The sequence below is a fragment of the Pristis pectinata genome, chromosome 26 (assembly GCF_009764475.1).
Source record: "Pristis pectinata isolate sPriPec2 chromosome 26, sPriPec2.1.pri, whole genome shotgun sequence".
NCBI lineage: Eukaryota > Metazoa > Chordata > Chondrichthyes > Rhinopristiformes > Pristidae > Pristis > Pristis pectinata.
The window spans coordinates 1,341,696-1,367,626 of record NC_067430.1 but is presented as its reverse complement, the minus strand read 5'-3'; the positions used below and the strand labels follow the sequence as shown (position 1 = coordinate 1,367,626).

General features: G+C 45.8%; 1 protein-coding gene across 1 annotated transcript; it reads right to left on the bottom strand.

Moving 5' to 3' along the window:
- Window positions 1-1,797: 1,797 nt before the first annotated feature.
- LOC127583200 (guanylin-like) lies at window positions 1,798-13,178 on the bottom strand. Its single transcript, XM_052038967.1, has 3 exons — window positions 13,062-13,178; window positions 2,939-3,125; window positions 1,798-1,922 (listed from the first exon to the last, which is right to left on the bottom strand). Exons 1-3 carry the CDS (start codon window positions 13,176-13,178, stop codon window positions 1,798-1,800), a joined length of 429 nt encoding a protein of 142 aa, XP_051894927.1.
- Between the last annotated feature and the right edge of the window lie 12,753 nt (window positions 13,179-25,931).

The window sequence follows — 25,931 nt, the reverse complement described above, 5'->3', positions numbered from 1 at the left end:
GTGCCTCGGGCACTGCTGCTGTTGGGCCTGGGCTTCTCTCTCTCCTTCGTGAACACAAGGCCCCACCCCTATTCCCATCCCCAAACTCACAGCATGGAGGGCCTTCCTCCTGGCGGGTTATTGAAGATTAATCAGCATTGAACATCTGTTGCAGCAAGGTCCAGTTTATCTCATCGTGAGTGTGAAGATCCAGCAAGGGTGTCCCTGCCTGCTGCCAGAAGCAGGATACTCTTGGCAATGCAGGTTCCCTGGATAAGGAATGGGGATGCTCTCTGATAGGGGGCAGCTGGTCAGATTTGTGCATTGTGGTCAGATTTCAAATGCTGTTGATTTGAAATGAAACAGGAATTTTGAAATGGTTTGTGTGAAAGGACTGACTGATCTACTGGTTGATCGGAGGGTGCTGTCTGTATCAATTTCTCCCTGTTTGGCATTGACAAACTGTTGTGTTTGATGATCTTTACTGAAGTAGTTAACGTGAAAACAGAAAAAAAAACTTGTCTATGTCCTAATTAGAAAAGAGAATCTTGATTGCAGCCTCCCCACGGGATGGACCCTGCAGTGAAAACAGCGCTCTGGGGGTCCTGCCCAGTCCAGCTTCCATCACCCATTGTTGGGTAGGAGCAGGAGTTGGCCGTTACACCCTCAAGCCTGTTCCACTCTTCAATAGGATCACAGCCAAACCCCTGCCTCAAGCCTGCATTCATGTTCTCCTCTGTCCCTCCATCAGAGAAACGTTATCAGTGTTGATCATCCTCAGTCCGTGAGCTCCCATGGCCCTCAGGGTTAAAGAATTCCACAGGTTGATGAACTCCCATTTTACCACATTGTCCTCCCTTCTTGTTCAGTTGTTTTGCTTGTTGATGTCGTTGTGTTCTCCCCTGGTGTTTGTATCATCAGTAAACATGGACCCCTCACGGACCATCCTTTTATTGAGGCCCTCTGTGTGTGTTGTGCAGAGCTGAGGCCCTCTGTCCATCCTGGTGGTGCCCACAGGTACTGGTGAGGCCGCCTGAGGAAAGACGTTGTCTTCCGTCCTTTGGCCAATCAGTTCTCCATCTGAATACATTACTCACAAACTTAGAGACCTTTATCACAACCTTTTACTTCTAATCTTTTATACAACATAGAAGGAAGACAATCAGCCCATCGAATCTGTGTCAACTCACAGAAGAATCCCATTCGCCCAGTAATTTTCCCTGTAACCTATTTCCATCAACTCCCCGCAGCCACACTGGGACCAATTTATGGCAGCCAATTAACCCACCAACCTGCACTATTATCAGATGGGGAGGAAACCGGAGCATCCAGGGGAAACCTACGCAGTGACAGGGAGAAGGAGTAAACCCCACGCAGACAGAATCCGAAGTCTGGATTGAACCAAGGTCACTGGGGTCACCAGGCAGCAGGACTGTCTGCTGTAACACTATGCTGCTCTGTGGACCTTTATGAAATTCCGGGTATTCATTGAAGTTTACAAAATCCAGGGTTTGAAAATTCCTCTCTGAGGCAGCAGTAAACTCTCGGGGGCACCTCAGAGGCATGGGAGTGATAGTGAAGAATGTCACTTTGTGGCTGTGTGATGGAAGGGATGGTCATAGTGTCAGTGGCAGAGTCAGGAGATGTCATGGCTCTACCTCTGTGGCTGCAGGGCCCCATTTGATAATGAAAGTTATATTGCAGTGATCACTCTGCATACAGAAACAAGTGCAAGAGATCTAAGTGGATACGATGACTGGCAATTATTAACAGAAAGACTGTATATGGATGTAGTTAATCATCAAGTGGTCCTGCAAGCTACACGCTGCCGCCATTTTTACCATCACCGTCGTCTTGGTTCAGGGTCTGTCCTACAGATTCACAGCCACTGCAGGCGGCATAGGCACAGATTTCACATACATCAGCTTTCTGTGCTATTTCCTCTGTAAAAGAAAGAGAGGGAAATAAGCTCAAACACAATCCAATGACAAGCAACTTCCATGAGTCGGGAACAGCACTGCTCCATTAACCTGCGGCATGAAACACCCAGCAATCAGTGAACAGAAAGATTAAAACACAGGGAACAAACACACAGTTTCAATGAGCTGATGTTCCCCACACCCAGCGACTTATCAGTACAAGAATTGAGTAATTCAGACTGGATACGCTAAATAGGTTTAGACTGTGAAATAATGAGGTCTGCCAATTGTTCCTGCTGAGCTGGTTTGGAAAGGATTATTGAAATAAACAGTCCAGGAATTTTTACCATGACATTGTTTTTACTTTGTGTTTCTTTGATATTTTCAGAGTCCCTTTGTCACTGCTCTGCCCTTGCTCACCCGAACTTTCTCATCTCTTGTATACTTTCCTGGTGCACTCACTCTGGGCTCCTCTTTTGGTCTCCATTATCCACAATCTTCCCTCCCTGACCCGACCCACTCCTTCACAAGATATCAGGACTCTCAGTTATTGGTAATTGCTTTGTTATTGTTTTCCTTGATTTTCCTGCCATCCATACAGATCACTTCAGCACATCGAGGTGAAAGCAGTCTTTTCTCCCTTGCCCAGTCTGTGGCACCCAATGTATTCAATTCATCCCTACCACCACTGTAACCCTGTTGCCCACGCTCCTCTATTTAACCTTCTGGTCTTTTGTGTCTTGTCGGGGTCTTTGTGTCAAAGGTTAAGAGACTTGGTTCTTCAGTCTGCCTAGAATAAGCTTTTCTTTCATCTGAAGCTGCAAAACGCAGATACAAACTGGTGAGGATTCTCTTTCTCCAACCAACTTATCATTTAATCATCTTCATAGCAAAACTAACTAAATAATATATAAATTATTTATCAAATGAAAAATCAAATTCAAATTAAAGGCTGGAAATACTCAGCAGATCAGGCAGCATCTGTGGAGATAGAAATGACCTTTCACCGGAACGGACCACTGAATCCAAATTCCACTCACCCAGCCTGAGGAAAACCTGATTGGCATCTCTCGAGGTGCAAACTGGCCGAAACACCTTTGGCAGCTCAGGGGAAAGGCACAGTCCAGTAGAGACGGAGCTGGCAACAACTGGGTCACTTTCAACCAGAGTGTCCATCAGCGCCCACAGCTGCTTCACATCCTCCAAGGGGAACGTGTAGTTTCCATCCTTACAGAGAGAGAGTGAAACACGGCGAGTGTTAGTTGTACCGAACAGCCTGACACAGAACCACAGCTGAAAAGACACAGGAGGTGAGCAGCGTTTCCGTCACACTGCACACGGCCTCGGCTTTTCACAAAGTTCTTTACAGCCAATGAGTCAATGTGAAGTCGAGTGAATATCACACTGTAGGAAATACTGCAGCCAATTTGTGTACAGTAAGATCCAACTAATTAACTGAAACCTAATAAGACTGTAGATGCTGGAACCTGAAACAACACCAGAAGTGCTGGAAGAACTCAGCCAGCTGATCAGCATCTACACTTTGGGTCAGGGACGCTTCCTCAGCACTGGGGGAAGAGGCCCAGGGACCCAGCGCTGAGGTAGGGTCATTGACGTGAAACATTGACTGGTTTCTCTTTCCACAAATGATGCCTGGCTGGCTGAGTTCTTCCAGGACGTCTGCTTTCCTTCCATTTATTTAATTAACAGTGGTGCATTGGTTAGCGTAATGCTTCACAGCGCCAACGACGTGTGTTCAATTCCACCGCTGTCCGTAAGGAGTTTGTACGGTCCCTCCGTGTCTGCGTGGGTTTCTTCCTGGTGCTCCAGTTTCTTCCCACAGGCGTATGGGTGAGGGAGTTGTGGACATGCTATGTTGGCACTGGAAACGTGGCGACACTTGCGGGCTGCCCCCAGAACACTCTACGCAAAAGATGCACTTCACTGTGTGTTTTGATGTAATAAAGATATCTTATCTTATCTTATCTCAATGGACTGATAGTGAATCTTATGTGTTGGTGGAGGGCATGGCAGAGGTCTGTCAGAAGTTTGTCCTCAGTTACTTGTCATGCTCATGTTAAGCACTGTTGCTCCACTTTGAGGGGAGCTCAGAGCCAGGGCACATCACTTAAAAAAAAAGAACTGCAGATGTCAGAAATCCAAAATAAAATCATAAAATGCTAGCAACAATTATCGAGCCAGGCAGCATCTGTAGAGAGAGAAACAGAGTTATTGTTTCAGGAAGGAGACATTTGTCCGACTCGTTAACTCTGTTTCTCTCTCCAGAAATGCTGCCTGATCTGTTGAGTGTTTCTGACATATTCTGTTTTTATTTCAGATTCCCATCATCTGCAGTATTTTATGTTTGGCCCCCTCTCCTCCTTGTTCCTTCTGCATTAACGTCTGGGGTGGCCATTTCCTCCTCTTGGCTAGACCTGTGCTTCATAACAATAGACATTTCCTCTGAAAATCCCTCTCCAGCCTCCAGCCACAACCTGCCCACACAGATTGTGAAATGTCTCCTCTCCTTCAAATCCCTCAAACCTTGGCCCTAATCCTTCAGCCTTCCTCTCTGACCAAGCTTTGCATCACCTGCCCTAACATCACCCTGGTACTGTATTTAGTTGCAAAGTCACCAAGAGACAATTTGTCACATTACAGGGATTGTAGAAATAACTGTTGCTGTTGTTAACAGATTCGGAACTTAATTCATGTGAAGACAGAAAAGTAAAAGGACTTATTTTCCACCAGCAAAACATCCTGGGGTCCTAAACAGAAGACCTGCCTTCAGAACGTTAATTCCGTGTTTACCTGGGCTGAAGTTTCTATAAACCAGAACCGAGTCCCAGTGATGGTACCACGTAACCTTAGCACGGGCTCATTCCACATGCCAGCATCTCGGTAAAACAGGACCGGGAGGATTTACATTAGGAAGAGTTGTTCAAGAGAAGTTGTTGCATTAACAATTCCCCAGTCACACCCTCAGCCACCCAAAGGACTTCACCAACAAATGTTTGAGGCAACACCTTGCCCACCAGCAGCTTCATGTTCAGCCTGTTTCTGGGCTGTGAGTTGGTGAAGGAAAGCTGAGAGTAAACAGGGAAAAGGTGGTTTTATCGTTCATTGGTAGCACCTCTGCATCTACCTGAGGCAGATGTGGGTGGGGGGGAGGGGGGGGGGGTCGATGCCTCTGCCAGGGCAGTGGTCCCTCAGAACTGCTCCAAAGCAGTGCAGTCCCACACCGTTGTCAGAAATACCCCTGACACACACTCTCATTGATCTATAACTCTGTTGTAGCTGCATCACAATCAGCTGGAAAGTGGCAGAGATGGGCCGTCAAATGAATGCCATCAATGCACACCACTAACACTGCTCTCCCTCCCTCCCACCTCCCTTCCCCACGTACTCTCTCTGCCCATCCCCACATTTAAAGATGAAATATTTGCCTTTGAATTACATAAAAATATATTTTTAAATATTTCTATAAAAATGCAATTGAAGTCCTGAATAATTTGTAATTATATTGCTTTAGTTGCAAAATTGTAGTTATATTTGCTAAATGCATGACAGTTGAATTAAGAACATTTGTGCACTTACTTGAACCATAACATTTGCCAAAATACTTGTCAAGCAACTGAGAGCCAAAACAAGAGAGAAAATAGTTTTCATGGTGAATGGTGATCCGAGGTTTAGCTGGAGATCTCCGTGAAAGGATTATTCATGAAAAGTGCAATCTGGCAGCTTTTAAAGCTCTGGTTCATGGTGATGTAAGACAATTGGTAAACACTATATCCAATAGTACATCCAATACACTGTGACACCCACACATAAAATTTAATTGCCACCAGATAGCCTGTGTTCTCCCAGTGCCATTAATAGATAACAAGATTTGTCTCAGTTCAGCACTGCAGGCAAGATGAAAATGTCCTTGGAATGGATGCAGTATTGCTACAAGTACCAGGATCTGTTGACGTGCACTGTTCTGGTCTTTATTTATATATTTATGCATTTTTGTTCTCAGATACTCAGATGGAAGGAAGACTTGAAATTTTCAGCTGGCCCACATTGTTACGGCATCTGTTCTGCCACAAGAACCAGTGTTGGCCCTCTGTCTCAGCACACCGAACAGTTAGACCATAGTCGTCATCTGACATTAGACCTTCAGAAGTTGAAGCAGCAGTAGCCCATTTGTCCCCTCACACCCATTCCACCACTCAATAAGACCTTGAGCTCTTTTACCCTGTCAAGCCCCAGTTGAATTTTCTATGCTTCAATGAAGTCGCCCTCCATTCTTCTGAACTCAGGAGAGCCTCGGGTTGGCTGCTCGATCTCTCTTCAGATGACAAAACTGTCATCCTAGGAATTAACCTGGTGAACCTTTGCTGCACCTATCACAAGCAAATTCTTCCTCGGGTAAGGAGACCAGACATGTAAACAATACTCCAGTTGCAGACTCATCAGGAACTTACATAAATGGAATCAGACATCTCTACTCCTGTACTGAAATCCTCTAACACACTGTTTGCCTTTGTAATTGCTAGCTGTACCTGTGTGTTAGTGTGATAGAGTCATACAGCACAGAAACAGGCCCTTTGACTTACCATTGGTAAGCAGGTTAAGAGTTACAGGGAGAAGGTGGGACAATGGGGTTGAAAAAATCAGCCACAATTGAATGTCGGAGCAGACTCGATGGGCTGAATGGCTTAATTCTGCTCCTATGTCTTATATCCAGACCAACCATCAAGAACCAAGCTCATTTACCACCACTTGATCCATTGAACATCCCTATTCTTAAACTCCAAATGACAGTTTACAGGGTGTTGGTGAGGTCACACCCGGAATACTGTGCACAATCTTGGTCCCCTTACAAAGGGATGTAATAACACTGGAGACAGTCAGAGGAAAGTTCCTGGGACAGAACGTAGAACACAGAACAGTGCAGCACAGCAACAGGCCCTTTGGCCCATGATGTCTGTGCCAAGCATGATGCCAATTTAAACTAATCCCATCTGCCTGCACGTGGTCGCTGGTCCCTCCATTCCCTGCCTGTACATCTACCTGTCTAAATGCCTCTTAAATGTTGCTATCATATCTGCTTCTACCACCTCTCTCAGCAGTGTGTTACAGACACCCACCATTCTCCATGTAAAAAATTTGCCCCACACATCTCCCTTAAGCTTTCCCCTTGCACCTTCGAGAAATGCCCCCTAGCATTTGACATATCCACCCTGGGAAAAAGACCCTGACTATCTACCCTACCTCTATAATTCTATCAGGTCGCCCCTCAGCCTCTGACGCTCCAGAGAAAGCAATCCAAGCTTTTCCAACATCTCCTTTTAGCTAGTACTCTCTAATCCATGCGGCATCCTGGTGAACCTCTTCTGCAGGCTCCACACCCTTCCTGTAATGCGGTGACCAGAACTGCACAAAATACTCCAACTGGGCCCTAATCAAAGTTTTATACAGCCACAGCTTGACTTCCGGATTTTTATACTGAATGCCCCGACCAATGAAGGTAAGCATGCCCCATGCCTTCTTTGTCACCCTATCCACTTGTGTTGCCACTTTCAGGGAGCTATGGACTTACACCCCGTGATCCCACTGTACGTACTAAGGGTCCTGCCACTTACTGTGCACTTTCCCCTTACATTTGATCTCCCAACATGCAACACCTCACACTTGTCTGGATTAAACTCCATCTGCCATTTCTCTGCTCACATTTCAAAATGGTCTATATCCTGGTGAGTCCTTTGTCAATCTTCCTCATATCCACAACCTCTCCAATTTTTGTATCATCTGCAGACTTAATAATCAGCCCCCCTACATTTTCATCCAAATCATTTATATATATCTAAGCGACAGAGGTCCCAGGACAGATCCCTGCAGAACATCACTGGTCAGACCGCCAGTCAGAACAACAACCTTCCACCAGTACCTATTCACTAGCTGGTTCTTCCGCTCTGGTTACACAGAGCAAACTTGTAGCTCAGGAACTTCCCTGGCACTGGATTGAACTGTTTCTTCAGGGATCTCGCTCTGTCCTCCTATGAAGCTTGACTGCACCGTGGCAGTGACAGACTCATCTACAGATCTGTTCCATTATCTGTGGCACTCTACAGGCTATGGAAGGTGTTTGATAGCCAACATTCATGACAGATCAGGTCTTTTGAGCTTAGCAGGCTGTTCCTCTGAGCAAGCTTGAGCGATACAAGCAGTCTCAGTCTTCCTCCCAGGAGATGGGATGAGTGGGGACATTTGTTGAGGTACCAGGGGAAGATCCAAAAAGGAGCAACACAACGACAGGTGAGACGTGGAAGGGAGATTGTTGCTGGTGGTAAGACCAGACTGCTTGTATTGCTCAAGCTTGCTCAGAGGAACAGCCTGCTAACCTCAAAAGACCTGATCTGTCATGAATGTTGGCTATCAAACACCTTCCATAGCCTGTAGAGTGCCACAGATAATGGAACATTTTCTCCAGCATTTCACTGCCAAGATACTCAGCCAATGAGTACGCTGACACATTCCATTTTGTTAACAGCCAGTCGCACAGGGATATTGGAGACACCCTACAGTGAGGAGCCAATTTCTAGATGAACTTCAGAGGTAACACATCCCTCCTGGAGCTCTCATGATGAACAAGGCTGCCATCACTGAGATATGGAACATTCTGTGGGAAGACCTCTGGCCATTCCCTTGTGCCTGGCCTGCTCTCTCTGTGGAGGTCAAGCTCCTGTTGACTCTCAACTTCCTTGCTACAGGATCCTTTCAAGTGGCCTCAGTGGATCTCTGCTCCTTATCTGCTGCTCGCTGGCCCGAGAGGTCACCCAGGCACTATATGCCCAAAGAAGTGATTCCATCCACATTATCTTCAGTGCGGGAAGCAGTAGTGTCTAGGGCATTGGGAGTTACCAGCACTGCTGGGTCCCACCAGCACAGGCAGCCATTGACAGCACTCCGGTGCCTTGAAGAGCTCTCTTCGTGATCACCCAGACATTTTGACCAGCAGGAAGGTTTCCATTCCCTCAATGCCCAGGTCATAGAGTCAGAGAACAATTCAGCATGGATACAGGCCCTTCGGCCCAACCAGTTCATGCTGACCACTGTGCCCAACCTGTGTCCCAAGTTCCTACATTCGGCCCCTATCCCTCCAAGCCCCGCCCCTCCTATCCAAGTGCTTCTAAAATGATCCTGTTGTACTTGCCTCACCCACTTCCTCTGGCAGCTCGTTCCGTACACTCACCACCCTCTGTGGAAGAAAATTGCCCCTCAGGTCCCTTTTAATTCATTCCCTTCTCACCCTAAACCTACGCCCCCTAGTTTCGGACTCCGCTACCCTGGGGAAAAGGCTGTTACCGTCCACCTTATCTGTGCCCCTCATCATTTTAAACACTTCTATAACATCGCTTCTCATTCTCCTATATTCCAAGGAATAAAGACCCAGCCTGGCCAACCTCTCCCTGTAACTCAGACCCTCGAGTCCTGGCAACATCCTCATAAATATTTTCTGCGGCCTTTCCAGTTTAACCACGTCTTTCCTATAACAGGGGGACCAAACCTGTCCACAGTGTTCCAAGTGCGGCCTCACCAATGACTTATACAACTGCAACATAATGTCCCAACTCTTATACTCAGTGCCCTGAGTGATGAAGGCCAGCATGCTAAGGGCTTTTCTCACCACCCTGTCTACCTGTGATGCTGCTTTCAACAAACTATGCACTTGTACTCCTAGGTCCCACTGTTTCATTACACTCCCTAGTGCCCTACCATTCATAGTGTAAGCCCTACGCTGGTTTGACTTTCCAAAATGCATCACCTCACATTGAAATCCATTTGCCACTCCTCGGCCCACTTCCCGAACTGATCAAGATCCCCCTGTAATCTACAATAACCTTCTTCACTATCAGCAACACTTCCTAATTTCATGTCATCTGCAAACTTACTGATCGAGCCTTGTGCATTCGCATCCAAATCATTTATATAAATAACAAATAACAAGAGTCCCAACACTGACCCCTGCGGCACACCACTAGTTACCGGCCTCCATTCCAGGAAACTCCCTTCAACCACTTCAATCCACTGCTTCCTCCCTCTGAGCCAATTTTGAATCCACCTAACTAGCTCTCCCTGGATTCCATGGGACCGAACCTTCCAGACCACCCTGCCATGTGGGACCTTGTCGAAGGCCTTGCTAAAGTCCATATAGAGAACATCCACTGCCCTATCCTCATCTACCTTTTTAGTTACCTCTCCAAAAAATTCTAGAAGATTCATCAAACATGACTTCCCAAGCACAAAACAACGCTGACTCTTCCTAATCAGACTCTGTCTATCCAAATGCTGATAGATCCTATCCCTCAGAATTCCCTTCAGTAACTTCCCCACCACTGACATCAGGCTGACCGGCCTGTAGTTCCCTGCCTTGTCTTTGCTGCCCTCCTTAAACAACGGAACAACATCAGCCACCTTCCAGTCTTTGGGAACTTCACCAGTGACTAACAATGAAGCAAATATCTCCACAAGGGCCTCTGCAATTTCTTCTCTATCCTCCCACAAAGTCAGAGGATGCACTTGGTCAGGCCCTGGGGATTTATCAACTTTAATGTGCTTTAAGTCTGCAAATACCTCCTTCCTGATAATACGAATGTCCTCCACAGCATCTCCACTTGTTTCTCTTATGTCTTGAGCAACCATGATTTTCTCCTCAGTAAACACCATTTGTTAAAAATCCCGCCCATCTCCTGCAGCTCGAGACACAGGCAGCCCTGCTGATCTCTCAGCCCTGCTGATACTCTCTCCCTAGACATGCTTCTAATCTTTATATAGCTGTAGAACCTCTTGGGATTTTCCTCAACCTTACCTGCCAGATCCATCTCATGCCCTCTCTTTGCCCTCCTGATATCCCTTTTTAGAGTATTCTTAATCTTTTTATAGTCCTCAAGGGATTCACTCATCCTCGACCTCTTAACCCCAATGTGTGCTTCCTTCTTTTTCTTGACCAGAGCCTCAATATCTCTCATCAGCCAGGGTTCCCTAAACTTGCCAGGTTTACCCTTCACCTGAACAGGAACATGCAGCCCTTCGACTCTTGATATCACACTCTTAACAGCATCCCACTTGCTATTAATTCCAAACAGGTTTACCCAATCAACCTCTGCTAGATCCTGCTCCAGTTTAGGACCCTGACCTGTGGACCTGTCCTATCCTTTTCCGTCACTATCTTAAAACTAATAGAATATGGTCACCAGAGCCAAAGTACTCCCTGACTGCCATTCCAGTTACCTGCCCTGCCTCGTTCCCTTACAAGAGGTCCAGTATTGCACCCTCCCGAGTAGGTCCTTCAAAATATTGACTCAGGAAACTTTCCTGGACATATTTCACAAATTCCACCCCATCCAGGCCCTTAACAGTCTGGGTGGTTCAGTCAATACTGGAGAAATTAAAATCTCTCACTAATACAAACAACCCTTGTTATTCTTACAACTATGAGCAATTTCTCTAGACACCCGCTCCTCAAGTTCCCCCTGACTATTTGGGGGTCTATAATACAGCCCCACTAGAGTGACCCTTCTTTCTTGTTTCTAGGTTTTACCCCTACGGTCTCACTGGACGATCCCCCAAGAATGTCATCTCTAAGCACTGCTGTTACATCCTCCCTTCTCAAAAAGACAACACCCCCTCCTCACTTACCTGTACCTCTGTCACACCTGTAGCATCTGTATCCTGGAACATCGAGCTGCCAGTCCTGCCCTTCTCTCAGCCATGGTTCTGTTATGGCTGTAACATCTCAGTCCCCAGAGCAAATACACACTCAGAGTTTGTCCCCCTTACCTGTTAAACCTCACGCACTGAAATAAATGCAGCTTAAGTGGGTATTCCTTTCCCTGTCTTTACTCTGCCCCGATTACTAAACTTGCTCTATCCCATGACTTGCTCCTGCTCAGAGTCCCACGAGTGGCTCTGTAGATCAGAAGAAGAATTTCCTGATGGTGAATACCATGTTTCTGGCAAACACACTTGGCTCCATCATACTGGGGTAGTCCACACTGCCTGAAGGGATGGGTCATAGAGTCATACAGCACAGAAACAGGCCCTTTGCCCCAACTGGTCCATGCCAACAGAGATGCCCATCCAAGCTAGTCCCATTTACCAGTGTTTGGCCCATAGCCTTCTAAACCTTTCCAATCCATGTACCTGTCCAACTGTCTTTTAAAAGTTGTTCACCCACTTCCTCTGGCAGCTCATTCCACATACATACCACCTTTGGTGTAAAAGTTTCCTCTCAAGTTCCTCTTAAATCTCTCCCCTCTCACCTTAAACCTACGCCCTCTAGTTCTTGATACCCCAACCCTGGGAAAAAGACTGAGTGCATTCACCCTATCTATGCCCTTCATGATTTTATACACCTCAAGAAGATCACCTCTCAGTCTCCTCTGCTGTAAGGAATAACCTTCTAAACCTTTAGGAGGTTACCTGTCCAACCTCTTCATATAACTTTGTCCCTCAGGTCCTGGCAACGTCCTTGTAAATCTTTTCTTCACTCTTTCCAGTTTAATCACATCTTTTCTACAGCAGGGCGACCAAAACCGAACACAATACTCCAAGTGCGGCCTCACCAGTGTCTGTACAACTGCCCCATGACCTACTAACTTTTATACTCAATGCCATGACCAATGAGGCCAGTGTGCCAAAAAACTTCTTCACCACCCTGCCTACCTGTGACACCACTTTCAGGGAACCATGTACCTGAACTCCAAGGTCCCTTTGTTCTACAACAATCCGCAGGGATGTGTTGTTCACTGTGGAAGTCCTACCTAGATTTGACTTTCCGAAATGCAACACCTCGCAATTATCCAAATTAAACTTCGTTTGCCACTCCTTGGCCCACTTACTCTGCTGACCAAGATCCCTGTGTAATTTTTGATAACCTTCTTCATTGTCCACTATACCACCAATTTTAGTGTCATCTGCAAACTTACTATGTTTGTACATCCTTATCCAAATCATTGACGTAGATGACAAATAACAATAGGTCGGCACTGACCCCTGGGGGACACCACTAGTCACAGGCCTTCAGTCCGAGAAACAACCTTCTACCATCACCCTCTGCTTCCTACCATCAAGCCAATTGTGAACCTTATCCTGGGTTCATTCCTGACTCCTCACAGCAGTGCATTCTCTGAGCACAGGTCCGAGAGCCACATAATTACCGGGACAACAAGGGGAACCACTGCTGGTCTCCTCGCCCGGCCTCCTGCACGAGTCTGGGGCTTCCTGCACCATGTGCCCAGCTGATGTGGAGACCTCCTCACCAGACGTTGTCACTCAGTCCAACAAACCGCCCCCAGCAGCTGGTACCGGAGGAAGAAGAGTGAGGAGCTCGAACAGGTGCGGGAGAAGGAGGCTGCTGGGGGAATGTCTCTGATTAGTTCTGATTAGTTTAGGACTGACTTCCCTGTGTGCTCAGCACAAGCCAGTGCAGGTCTAAATGGGCCACCTTGGTCCACTTCATCCATGTTGAACGTGATACCTACATACGTGAATTCCATTCGCCTGTGTTAGGACCCTATGCCTCTATCCCTTTCCTAACTAAGAACCTGTCCAAACACCTCTTAACCAGTGTAATTGTATCTGCCTGCATCATCTCCTCTGGTAGCTCATTCCAGATATTCACCACCCTCTGTGTGAAAATCCTTCCCCTTTACATTTCTCCCCCTCACCTTAAACCTGTGCCCTCTATTTCTAGACTTCCCTGCCCTGTGAAAAAGACTATCTACCATCTATGCCCCCCCATAATTTTATAAACCTCTGTAAGGTCACCCCTCAGTCTCCCCCGTTCCAGTGAGAACAAACCCAGCCAATCCAATCTCTCCCTATAACCACAGTCCTCCAGTTCCAGGCAACACCCTGGTGAACCTCTTCTGCACTCTCTCTATTGCTACCACATCCTTCCTGCAGTGTGGTGACCAGAACTGTACACAATACTCCAAGTGCAGTCTGACCAGTGGTTGGTACAACTGCAATATGATGTCCCAGCTCGTATACTCAGTGCCTCAGCCCACAAACGCAAACATACAAAGTGTTTTCTTCACTACCCTATCCACCTGTGTCTCCACTTTCAGAAGGCTGTGGTCTTGCACCCCACTGTACTTCGACATTCCTAAGGTCCCTGCCTTTACTGTGTATGGCCCACTGGAACTGGACTTCCCGAAGTGCATCACCTCACACTTGTCTGGAGGAAATTCCATCTGCCACTGCTCCGCCCAACTTTCAGCTGATCTGTGTCGCACTGGCCCAGTATCAGATGATGCTGCCTGTATCAAATTTTCCCTATGTGACAATGACAAACCATGGTGTTTGATTATCTTTATTACATTAAAGTGATTAGTGTGTATAACAGAAAAAAGCTTGTCTATAAACATGATTAGAAAAGAGAATCCTGATTGCAGCCTCCCCACGGGATGGACCCTGCAGTGAGAACAGCGCTCTGGGGGTCCTGCCCAGTCCAGCTTCCATCACCCATTGCTGGGTAGGAGCAGGAGTTGGCCGTTGCACCCTCAAGCCTGTTCCACTCTTCAATAGGATCACAGCCAAACCCCTGCCTCAAGCCTGCATTCATGTTCTCTTCTGTCCCTCCATCAGAGAAACATTATCAGTGTTGATCATCCTCAGTCCGTGAGCTCCCATGGCCCTCAGGGTTAAAGAATTCCACAGGCTGATGAACTCCCATTTTACCACATTGTCCTCCCTTCTTGCCCAGTTGCTTTGCTTGTTGATGTCGTTGTGTTCTCCCCTAGTGTTTGTATCATCAGTAAACATGGACCCCTCACGGACCATCCTTTTATTGAGGCCCTCTGTGTACGTTGTGCAGAGCTGAGGCCCTCTGTCCATCCTGGTGGTGCCCACAGGTACTAGTCAGTCCACCTGAGGAAAGACATTGTCTTCTGTCCTTTGGCCAATCCATTCTCCATCCTGGAAAATTAGTGAATCTGCAGATGCTGGAATCTGGAACAAAACAGAAGCGCTGGAAGAACTCTGCCATTTGGGCAGCATCTGTGGAAGGAGAAACCATTTAATATTTGTGGTCAGGGACGTTCCTTAGAACTGGGGGCAGAGTGGAAGGGTCACAGTTTTCAAAAAGACCCCCCCCCACCCCCAGTTCTGCTTTGAAAACTGTCACACATCCACTTCACTCCCCCCAGTTCTGAGGGATGATCACTGACCTGAAAAGTTGACTGGTTTCTCCTTCCACAGATGCTGCCTGACTGGTTGAGGTCTCCCAGCTCTTCTGTTTTCACTTCTCCATCTTACTGCATTACTCTGAATCTCAGAGACCTTTGTTTTAAACTACAGCCTACTTACTACTAAATACTTCATTAATGACCAAAATGATTCCTTTTGTAAACCTGGGCACAATTGGAGTTTAGGAAGTTTGGATTTCAACATTTTTATTGGCATAAACAGGGATCGAATGGAATTCAAACACACGTGAACAGTGGTGAACATTTTGGGTGTATAATGGGGAGGGGGTGGGTCAAAGTGTCAGTGGCAGCAATAGGTCCAAGAGATCAAAGTGGATTTGAATGACAGACTCTGCAATCATCAGCAGAAAGAATGTGTGCAGTAGGTTATTCATGAAGTGGTTCTGACAGCCAAGAGCTGCCTTCATTCCGTTCCGCAGCTCCACCGTCAGGGTCGCCTGAGGCCCCCAGTCTCACAGCCACTGCAGGCAGGATAAGAACAGATTTCACACTTGTCGACTTGCCGTGCTAGTTCCTCTGTAAGAGAAAGAGAGGGAAATAAGCTCAGTTACAATCTGATAATTAGCAGCTTCTGGGGTAGCGAATGTCACTGGGCCATTATCCTGAGGCAAGATATGTGGGGTTTTGAACGATCAAACCACGGTCAACAATAACACGACTTTAGTGAGTTCAGGTTCCCACACGGAGCAACTTATCAATACAAGAACTGTAAGTAATCCAAGCTGGATACTTTAAATGGATTTAAATTGTTTCCTTTATAAATCTCATGTCCTTCGATCACTCCTCTCCCCTTGCTCACCCTGAACTTCTCCCTCTCTTGCACATTTTCCTGGTGCATTCACCAGTCTCTAGACTCCTCAGAGCTTCTATCTTGGTCAGAGCTCCTCTCTTATCCTGAATCTTCCGTCCCTGACTTTACCTGCTCCTCCACAAGATCTCGGGGCTGTCAGCCTTCCCTCCCTTGCACAGTCATTGGGACCCAACCCCAGTGTCACCTCATCCTCAAAACCTTCGTCTTTGAAAATTAAAAAAAACTGCAGGTGCTGGTAATCTGAAGGAAAAACAGAAATGTCCTTTCTGCAACTTAAAACCAACTTGTTTCCTGTCCTTCCCAGTTCCAACGAAGGCTCTTCAACTTGAAATGTTAACCAGAGAAACAAAGGACTGCAGATGCTGGAATCTAGATGAAAAACATGATGATGCTGGAGGAACTCAGCAGGCCAGGCAGCATCCTGAAAGGTTAACTTTTAGCAGCTGGAATGTTAAAGAATGTTATGCTGCCTGACCTGCTGAGTATTTCCAACGTTTTCTGTTTTTACTGCGGTAACTTTTTTGCCTCCCCTATTCTCATTAATCTTCTGGTCCTGTCAGTCTTGGGTGAGACCTCGTGTCAAAAGTTAAGAGACTTTGTTCTAATATCTGGCTTGGACAAGGTTTTCTTTCATCTGAAGTTGCAAATACTATCTGGTGTGCGTTTTGTCTCTCCAAGTAATACACCATTTAACCAATTTCATAGCAAAAAGTTATGGATGCTGGAATCAACAAGTCAGGCAGCATCTGTGGAGATAGAAATGACCTTTCACCAGAACAGACCACTGAATCCAAATTCCACTCACCCAGCCTGAGGAAAACCTGATCGGCATCTCTCGAGGTGCAAACTGGCTGAAACACCTTTGGCAGCTCAGGGGAAGGGCACAGTCCAGTAGAGACAGAGCTGGCAACAGCTGAGTCACCTTCAACCAGAGTGTCCATCAGCGCCCACAGCTGCTTCACATCCTCCAAGGGGAACGTGTAGTTTCCATCCTTACAGAGAGAGAGTGAAACACGGCAAGTGTTAGTTGTCCCGAACAGTCTGACACAGAACCACAGCTGAAAAGACACAAGAAGTGAGCAGTGTTTCCATAGCACCACACACAACCGCAGCTTTTCACAGCCAGTGAGGGAACTCGTGGTCTAGTCAATGTTGCAGTTTAAGAAATACTGCAGTTAATTTGTGCACAGCAAGATCCAGCTATTCAATTAGTGGCCAGATAATCTGTTTCTGGCATTGACAAAGGGCACTGGAGAGGTCTGCAGGAGATTCGCCCTTACTTGCTTGTGTTGGGGTTGTACATCCACCTGAGAGGCTGATGTTTGTCCCGCTGTTTGCATGAACTCTTGCTGTAATCCCTAGTAAACTTTGACCGCCTGTAAAGAGATTAACTGTTCCGGCTCTGTGCGGAACAGATGCTTACACTCAATGGTTTTGACTCTGCCCAAGTCTCCAATTAAAGCATGCCCTGGGTGTGTAAGTCTTCAATTAAAGCACGGCCTGGGTGTGCAAGTCTCCAATTAAAGCACGGCCCGGGTGTTTTGTACAACAGCCACACTCAGCTGGGCTGACCAGCTTACTCCCAACTTAATTGAAAACAGAAAGCACGGGAAGTCTCAGAAGGTCATGCGGCATCTGTGCAGAAAAAAATGTCATTGTTCTGAAATATTAAGTCTGTTTCACTTTCAACAGATGCAAATCATTTCAACATTTTCTGGTTTTATTTCATATTTCCAGCATCTACAGCAATTTGCATTTGGATCTCTCTCCACCTTGTCATAGAGTCATCGAATTGTACAGCATGGAAACAGGCCCTTCAGCCCACTATGTCTGTGCCGACCATCATGTAAATCTATACTAATCCCACTTGCCTGCATTAATTCCATATCCCTCAATGCCTTGCTCATTCAAGTACCTGTCCATAGAACACAGAACATAGAACAGTACAGCACAGTACAGGCCCTTCAGCCCACAATGTTGTGCCGAACTATATAAACACCTCCTCAATGATCAATCTCAACCTTCCCTCCTGCACAGCCCATAAACCTCCATTTTTCTTACATCCATGTGCCTATCAAAGAGCCTTCTAAATGTCCCTGTTGTATCAGCCTCTACCACCACCCCCGGCAGTGTGTTCCAGGCACCCACTGCTCTGTGTGTAAAGAACCTACCTCTGACATCTCCCCTGAACATTCCTCCTCTGACCTTAAATGGATGTCCTCTGATATCGCCCTAGGGAAAACATGCTGGCTGTCCACTCTGTCTATGCCTCTCATAATGTTATACACCTCTATCAAGTTGCCTCTCATCCTCCTTCTCTCCAAAGAGAAAAGCCCTAGCTCGCTCAACCTTTCCTCCTAAGACATGCTCTCCAATCCAGGCAGCATCCTGGTAAATCTCCTCTCTAAAGCTTCCGCATCCTTCCTATAATGAGGTGACCAGAACTTAACACAATATATTCTACATGTGGTCTAACCTAGTTTTACAGAGCTGCAATATTACTTCACGGCTCTTGAACTCTATCCCCCGACTAATAAAGGCCAGCACACCATACACCTTCTTAACCACCCTATCAACCTGTGTGGCAACTTTGAGGGATCTATGGACTTGGACCCCAAGATCCCTCTGTTCCTGCACACTGCTCAGAATCCTGCCATTAACCTTGCACTCCGTCTTCATGTTCGTTCTTCCAAAGTGTATCACTTCACACTTTTTCGGGTTGAACTCCATTTGCCATTTCTCTGCCCAACTCTGCATCCTGTCTATATCCTGTTGTAACCTACAACAACCTTCCACACCATCCACAACACCTCTGATCGTCGTGTCATCGGCAAACGTATTAACCCATTCCTCTACTTACTCATCCAAGTCGTTTATAAAAATCACAAAGAGCAGGGTCCCAGAACAGATCCCTGCGGAAAACCACTAGTCACCGACCTCCAGGCAGAATACTCTCCATCTACTACCACCCTCTGCCTTCTGTGGGCAAGCCAATTCCGAATCCACACACCAAGTCTCCATGGATCCCATGCCTCATGACCTTCTGGATGAGCCCACCATGGGGAACCTTGTCAAAAGCTTTACTAAAGTCCATATCCACTGCTCTACCTCCATCGATTTATTTTGTCCAGATGCCTCTTAAATGTTGTTACTGTTCCTGCCTTCACCAGCTCCTCTGGCAGCTCATTCCAGACACCAACTGCTCTTTGTGTGAACAATTTTCCCCTCAAATCCTCTCTAAGCTTTCTTCCTCTCATTTTAAACCTATGTCCTCTAGTTTTAGACATCCCTTCCATGGGAAACAGACTCTGGCTATCTAAATTATCAATACCCCTCATAATTTTGTATACTTCATGTCATCCCTCAGCCTCTTTCACTCCAGCAAAAACAATCCCAGCCTATCCAATTTCTCCTTATAACTCAAGCCCTCCAATCCCAACAATATCCTGGTGAATCTATTCTTCATCCCCTTTAGCTTAATTGCATCCTTCCTGTAACGGGGTGACTAGAACTGCCCATGACACTCCAAGTGCGACCTAGCCAACGATTTGTACAACTATCATATGACGTCCCGTGTCTTCTTCTGCACTGATGTCAGGGGCGGCCGATTCCTCTTCTAGGTTGGTCTTGTACTTCATCTAAGAGAAAACTCGTCTGTGGTTGATGGTCGGCTTGGACTTGATGGGCCAAAGGGCCTGTTTCCATGTAATTTCTCTCCATGATCCTATGACAATCCAACATCCGTTCTTCCCTCACAGAACCTGTCAATACTTCCTTTCCCGTGAGTTGCTGATACTCCTGTTTCTTTCCTGCAACTGGAAATTAGAACCTTCCCCTTTGAACGAACTTTTGAACTGCCCTCATAAATGACTTGGTGTCAAATTTTGTTCCAAATCCATGCAAAAGCACCTTGAGACAATTCATTACACTAAGGACATGTTATAAATATAAACATTTGATGTCAGTAACAGATTCTGGAGCTACTTCGTGTACAGATCATCCCTAAGTTACAAACGCCCATCTTATGTACAGCCCGTACATACGAGCGGGTGTTTGGGAAACTGATGGGATGGATTTGCCAACTGCTTCAGGGCTGTAGGCATCTTGTGCTGGGTGGGAACTCAGTCTGTGGCAGCATTTCTGACTTGTGAACTGTTCGGGTTACAAACAGTTGTCAGGAACGGAACCGGGGGAGGAGCTGTGAAGATAGAAGGATGAGAAGACATTCATCACTGGTGTACTGCTGCTGGTGGGTTTCAGTGACTTTTCTGTTCATTGATTTGATGTTTCTGTGGGTTTTAAGCCAGGCCTTTTACTGGGACCACTCCTCGCAATCTCAAGTCCTTTGGGAACACAGTTCAGTATGAGAAGAAAGTTGAGAAATTTAAAACAAGTATTTAATCTCATTTTAACTTCTGGAGCGTGGCGTCTCATTGCAAGCTGCTCTCTACAGATCTACTCATTACCTTTCCTATAATCGTTCTACACTTTTAAACTTCTGTTATTGTTTTTACCTGTACTACCTCAATGCACTCTGTACTAACTCAATGCATCTGCACTATGTAATGAATTGATCTGTACAAACAGTGTGCAAGACAAGTTTTCCACTGTACCTCAGTACAAGTGACAACAATAAACAAATAACAATATTTAGAAAGAAAAGAATCACTTTTCCTCAGATAATTAATTCCTTATTAATCTGGTTTGTAGCATCCATGGTTCAGAAATATACCTGTGATTGTACCTCACACTTAGAATGGGCTCATTCTGTTATAAATAGAGATTTCATTCAGTCTCTTGTGCCTGCCCTACCGTTCAATATGGTCATGGCTGAGTCACCACCTCTGCACCATTTTCCACGACTAATCCCACATCTCTTGAGTCCCTTAACTTCTAAAAATGTATTGACTGCTGTCTTGAATATTCCCAATGACCAAGCCTCCGCAGCTTGGAACACACTGGTACTGTGTTCCAAAAATTGACTTCCCTCTGGTTGACAACATTTTTCCTCCTCTTGCCCTTGTTCTGAGACGGTTTCCGCTGGTTCAGACATGCCAGCCGGGGAAATGTCAATTCTGCATCTCCCCTGTCAAGCAACTTAATAATGTCGTACATTTCATTGAGATCACCTTTGATCTCAAGGGAGTATGTGCCCAATGAACTTATTTTCTTCCTAATGAACAAACATGCTATCCCAGGAATCAATCCAGTGAAGCTTCACTGCTGTCTCTTATTGCAAATATATCCTTTCTTAGGTAGGTAGACCAGCCCTGTGCATGCTATTGCAGTTGTGTTCTCATTGAGGTGCTGTACAATTGGCACAACATCTCCTTTTAAATGCCCCAGTAAAATGGGAAGAGTTGCATTGGAAGAATTTCTTAAGAGAATAAGTAACATTGCTGACTCACCCGTCACACCCTCAGACACCCAAAGGTCTTCACCAACAAATGTGTGAAGAACTGAGGCAAACACCTTGCCCACCAGCAGCTTCATGTTCAGCCCGTTCCTGGGCTGTGAGTTGATGAAGGAAAGCCAACGGGTAAACTGGTGGCTCTATCGTTCATCGGTGCGGTGGCACCTCTGCATCTACCTGGGGCAGATTGGGAAGTCGACAGGTCTGACACGGCCCCATCAGGGAAAGACACAGGATTCACAATTCAGCCCCGTGAGCCTGCTCTACCCTTCATGAACATGACTGGCTTTCCAGCTCTGGCTTATCTTCCATGACTAATCCCACATCCCATGATTCCCTTAAAATCCCCCCTCAGTACTGCACTGAAGCACCATGCAATCACAGGTCACTTTCTGACATACACCTGCCACACACACAAATTCATGGGTAACTTTGAATTCGCTACATCACAAACTATTAGAAATCGGTGAAAAATAGGGCTGTCAAATGAATACCATTAATACACACTCCCCCACTCCCCCACTCCCCCACTCTCCCACTCTCCCACTCTCCCACTCTCCCACTCTCCCACTTTTCCATTCCCTCTCTCTCTCCCACACTCTCCCTCTCCATCGCCCTCTCCGTCCTCTCTCCCACACACTCACTCTCCTCCATCGGCACAATGACTTGTTTTGCAATGTTCAAAAATAATGTTTTTTTTCATTATTTTAAATAATGCAATTAAAACAATTAACTTGATTTATTTTAATTGCATGATTGATTGTAATTAGTTCCGTTAATCTCTTGACAGTCCTGTTAAGAACTTGCTGGAACTTACCTGGACCATAACATTTGCTAAAAGACATGGCAAGCAACTGGTAACCAAAACAAGAGCAAAAAGAATTTTCATGGTGAATTGTGATCGGAGCTCTCAGAGTTCTTCGTAAAAATGTGTTCATGGACAGATAGCTCCCTGAAGCTCCAGTTTATGGTAGTTAACAACCTGATATAAGACAATTGGAGTAAATACAATACATCTCGGCACAATCCTTACACAATAACACCCACACATAAAATTTAATTACTATCAGACAAACTGTTTTCTTTCCCTGTCGTTAATGGATAACAAGATAAATTTCTCAGTTCCAAAATAGGAATGGACTTGCATAAAAAGTGTAGCACACGAAGGTTGTAGGGACAATACTTTGTCCCTGGAATATCACCCTACTACTACAAGAATCCAGTAACAGCAAACATTAATCAAACTTCCTTTATTTATAATTCAAGATTTTTTTGTTATTTTTTTCTAAGGTACTTTGATTGCAGGAAGCCCTTGAAGATTGTTGGAAGATAGTAGGTAGGGCAGTGGATGTTGTCCACATGGATTTTAGTAAGCCATTTGATATGGTCCCTCATTGTAGGCTGATCCAAGAGGTTAAGATGGATGGGATTCACAGTGACTTGGTGGTTTGGATTCAGAATTGGCTTGCCCGTTCAAGACAGAGGGTAGTGGTGGAGTGGTGTTATTCTGGCTGGAGGTCTGTGACCAGTGGTGTTCAACAGTGCTGGGGCCACTGTTGTTTGTGATGTATATAAATGACTTGGATGAAAATATAGATGGGTGGGTTAGTAAGTTTGCAGATGACACAAAGATTGGTGGAGCTGTGGAGAGTGTAGAGGGCTGTCAAAGGATACAGCAGAATATAGATCAGTTGCAGATACAGATGGAGTTTAATCTGAACAAGTGTGAGGTGTTACAATTTGGGAGGTCTAATGCAAGGGGAAAGTATACAGTTAGTGGCAGGACCCCTAAACAGCACTGATGTACAGAGGGATCTAGCGATCCAAATCCATAGCTCACTGAAAGTGGTCACGCAAGTAGGGCAGGCACTGTAGTGTAAGGCAGGCACGGTAGTGTAGCAGTTAGTATAACGCTATTACAGCGCCAGCGACCTGGGTTCAATTCCAGCCACTGTCTGTAAGGAGTTTGTACGTTCTCCCCGTATCTGCGTGGGTTTCCTCCAGGGCTCTGGTTTCCTCCCACATTCCAAATTCGTACTGGTTAGGAAGTTGTGGGCATGCTATGTTGGCGCCGGAAGCGTGGCGACACTTGCGGGCTGCCCCCCAGAACACTCTACTCAAAAGATGCATTTCACTGTGTGCTTTGATGTACATGTGACTAATAAAGAAATCTTATCTTATCTTATAAGGTGGTAAAGAAGATGTACAGCATACTTGTCTTTGTCGGTTGGGGCACTGAGTGTAAGAGTCAGGAATTTGTGTTGCAGCCGTATAAAACCTTGGTTAGGCTGCATTTGAAGCATTGTGTGCAATTCTTTGAATGGACTTCTTGTTCTAAATATGTGCTTTTTTGTAAACATTGTGTATAATTTATGTTTTTCTTTCAATGCTGCTTATGTGCCTGTGATGTTGCTGCAAGTAAGTTTTTCACTGCACTTGTGCATACATGGATTTGTGCGCATGACAGTAAATGCGACTTTGACTTTGACTTCAATTCTAGTTGCCCCATTATAAGAAGGATGTGGAAGCTTTGGAAAGGGTACAGAAGAGGTTTACTGGTACGCTGCCTGTATATGAGCTATAAGGAGAGGTTGGACAAATTTGGGTTGTTTTCTCTGGAGCATCAGAGGATGAGGGTAGACCTGATGGAAGTTTATAAGATTATGAGAGGCACAGATAGAGAAGACATTTAGAACCTTTCTCCCAAGATAGAAATGTCAAGTACTAGAGAACATACACTTAAGATGAGAGGGGAAAGTTTAAAGGAGATGTGTGGGGCAAGTTTTTAACACAGAGAGTGATGGGTGCCTGGAATGGGCTGCCAGGGGTGGTGGTGGAAACAGATATGATAGTGGGGTTCAAGAGGCTGTTAGACAAACACATGAATATGCTGGGAATGGAGGGATATAGATCATGTACAGACAGAAGTGAATCAGTTCAATTTGGCATCATGTTCATCACGGATGTTGTGGCCCACGGAGCTGTTCCTGTGCTGTACTGGTCTATGTTCTGTCCAGGTAAGATGATTCAGATTGTTGGCCAGATCTACAAAGTGTTGGCTTCATTTCTGCCACAAGAACCAACACTGGTGCACACTGATCCCCCAGGAGCATAGCAGAAGCAGACTCAGCCAGTCTAGGCTACAGGGCATGCACTTCTGATTGGTCTTGCCATAAGCATGGTCATCTTAGGTCACCTTGCACTGGCAGAGTCTCGTGTACAGCATTAGAAACCAGAGCTCAGATACAAGACTACACCCCTGAAAGAGTTGGAAAATGCTTCAAGGAGAAAAATTACACGGATATGAGGACAGAGTGAGGGAATGGGGTTAACTGGATGGTTCTTTGAAGCAGCTGGCTTGGCTACAAGTACTGGATGACTTCCTCCTGTGCTTCATTGACCTGTGGTTCATTGTGCCAGCCCTCAGTTATCAGCTCCATGTGCAGTGGGTGATGGATAAATGTGTAAATTACACTGACACAGGCCCTCTGTGCAGAGTTTCTTCCTGCTCCAGACCTGGACAAAACTGTACCGTCGTCTGAGGAACTTGCTGTAGTTGTATCTGATGGCACAGTTCCCCTGATGCACTCCTCTGGTACACCTGGTGCTGCTCACAGAGATATCACTGCCTGGAAAATCAGGTGAATCACCCAATTCCAATGTACACCCTCAGTGTCTGGCAGTGACACGGTTCCCCGGTAATATTCTTTTGCTAGTTGGCTTGGCAAAGGTGAACTATAGTCTTCGGAAACCAGACCTGTTTTTTCTGTAGTTGTGGGTGCTTTCCCTGATCTCTCTGCAACATCCATCAGTCCAATGAACTAAAAGCCAAAAAACTGCAGGTGCTGGGAAGCTGAAATGAAAACAGAAAGTGCTGGAAATGTTCAGCAGATCAGGCAGCATCTGTGGAGAGAGGAACAAATTTATCGTTTCAGTTCGATGACCTCCCATTGGGACAGTGGGTTTTGTGTGAAATCTGCAATGTGGAGAGAGGACATTTTAATGGGATCACATGTGGTAGAACCCAATGAATCCATGGGGCAGCACAGTGGCACAGCTGGCAGAGCATCTGTAGTGTGGTGCGGATGATGGCAAGAACTTTGTAATCAGTTCAGAGTAGTGATATTATGGATTCTGTTTAGTTTATTTAAATTTTGTGATGTGTGCAACGAGCATTGTTAAAAACCATTAACTGTAATGGCTAATGTGACAAGAATGTGGTAAACAGCTTGATATAACGGTCTGTCTCATGACAGGATATATGTGAACATCACAGGAAGTTGGTTGATCATGTGCATAAAAGAAGGAGGTTTCCTATTTGATTGAGTGGACCTCTCCTTCAGGTTGGGTATCTGAGTGATGCTGGGGGCCATAAACAGAGAAAGCACTCTTCCATTCATCTCAACAGGGGTCCCCAACAGCAGAAGGGATATGAGAACACTGTTTTGCTTGAGAACTGTTTCTTGGATTAGTTGAGCAGACTTTCCTTATGAGCCTTGGTAATGAGTGTGTCACGGGCTATTGATGACTCTTTTATTTACTGTGGAAAG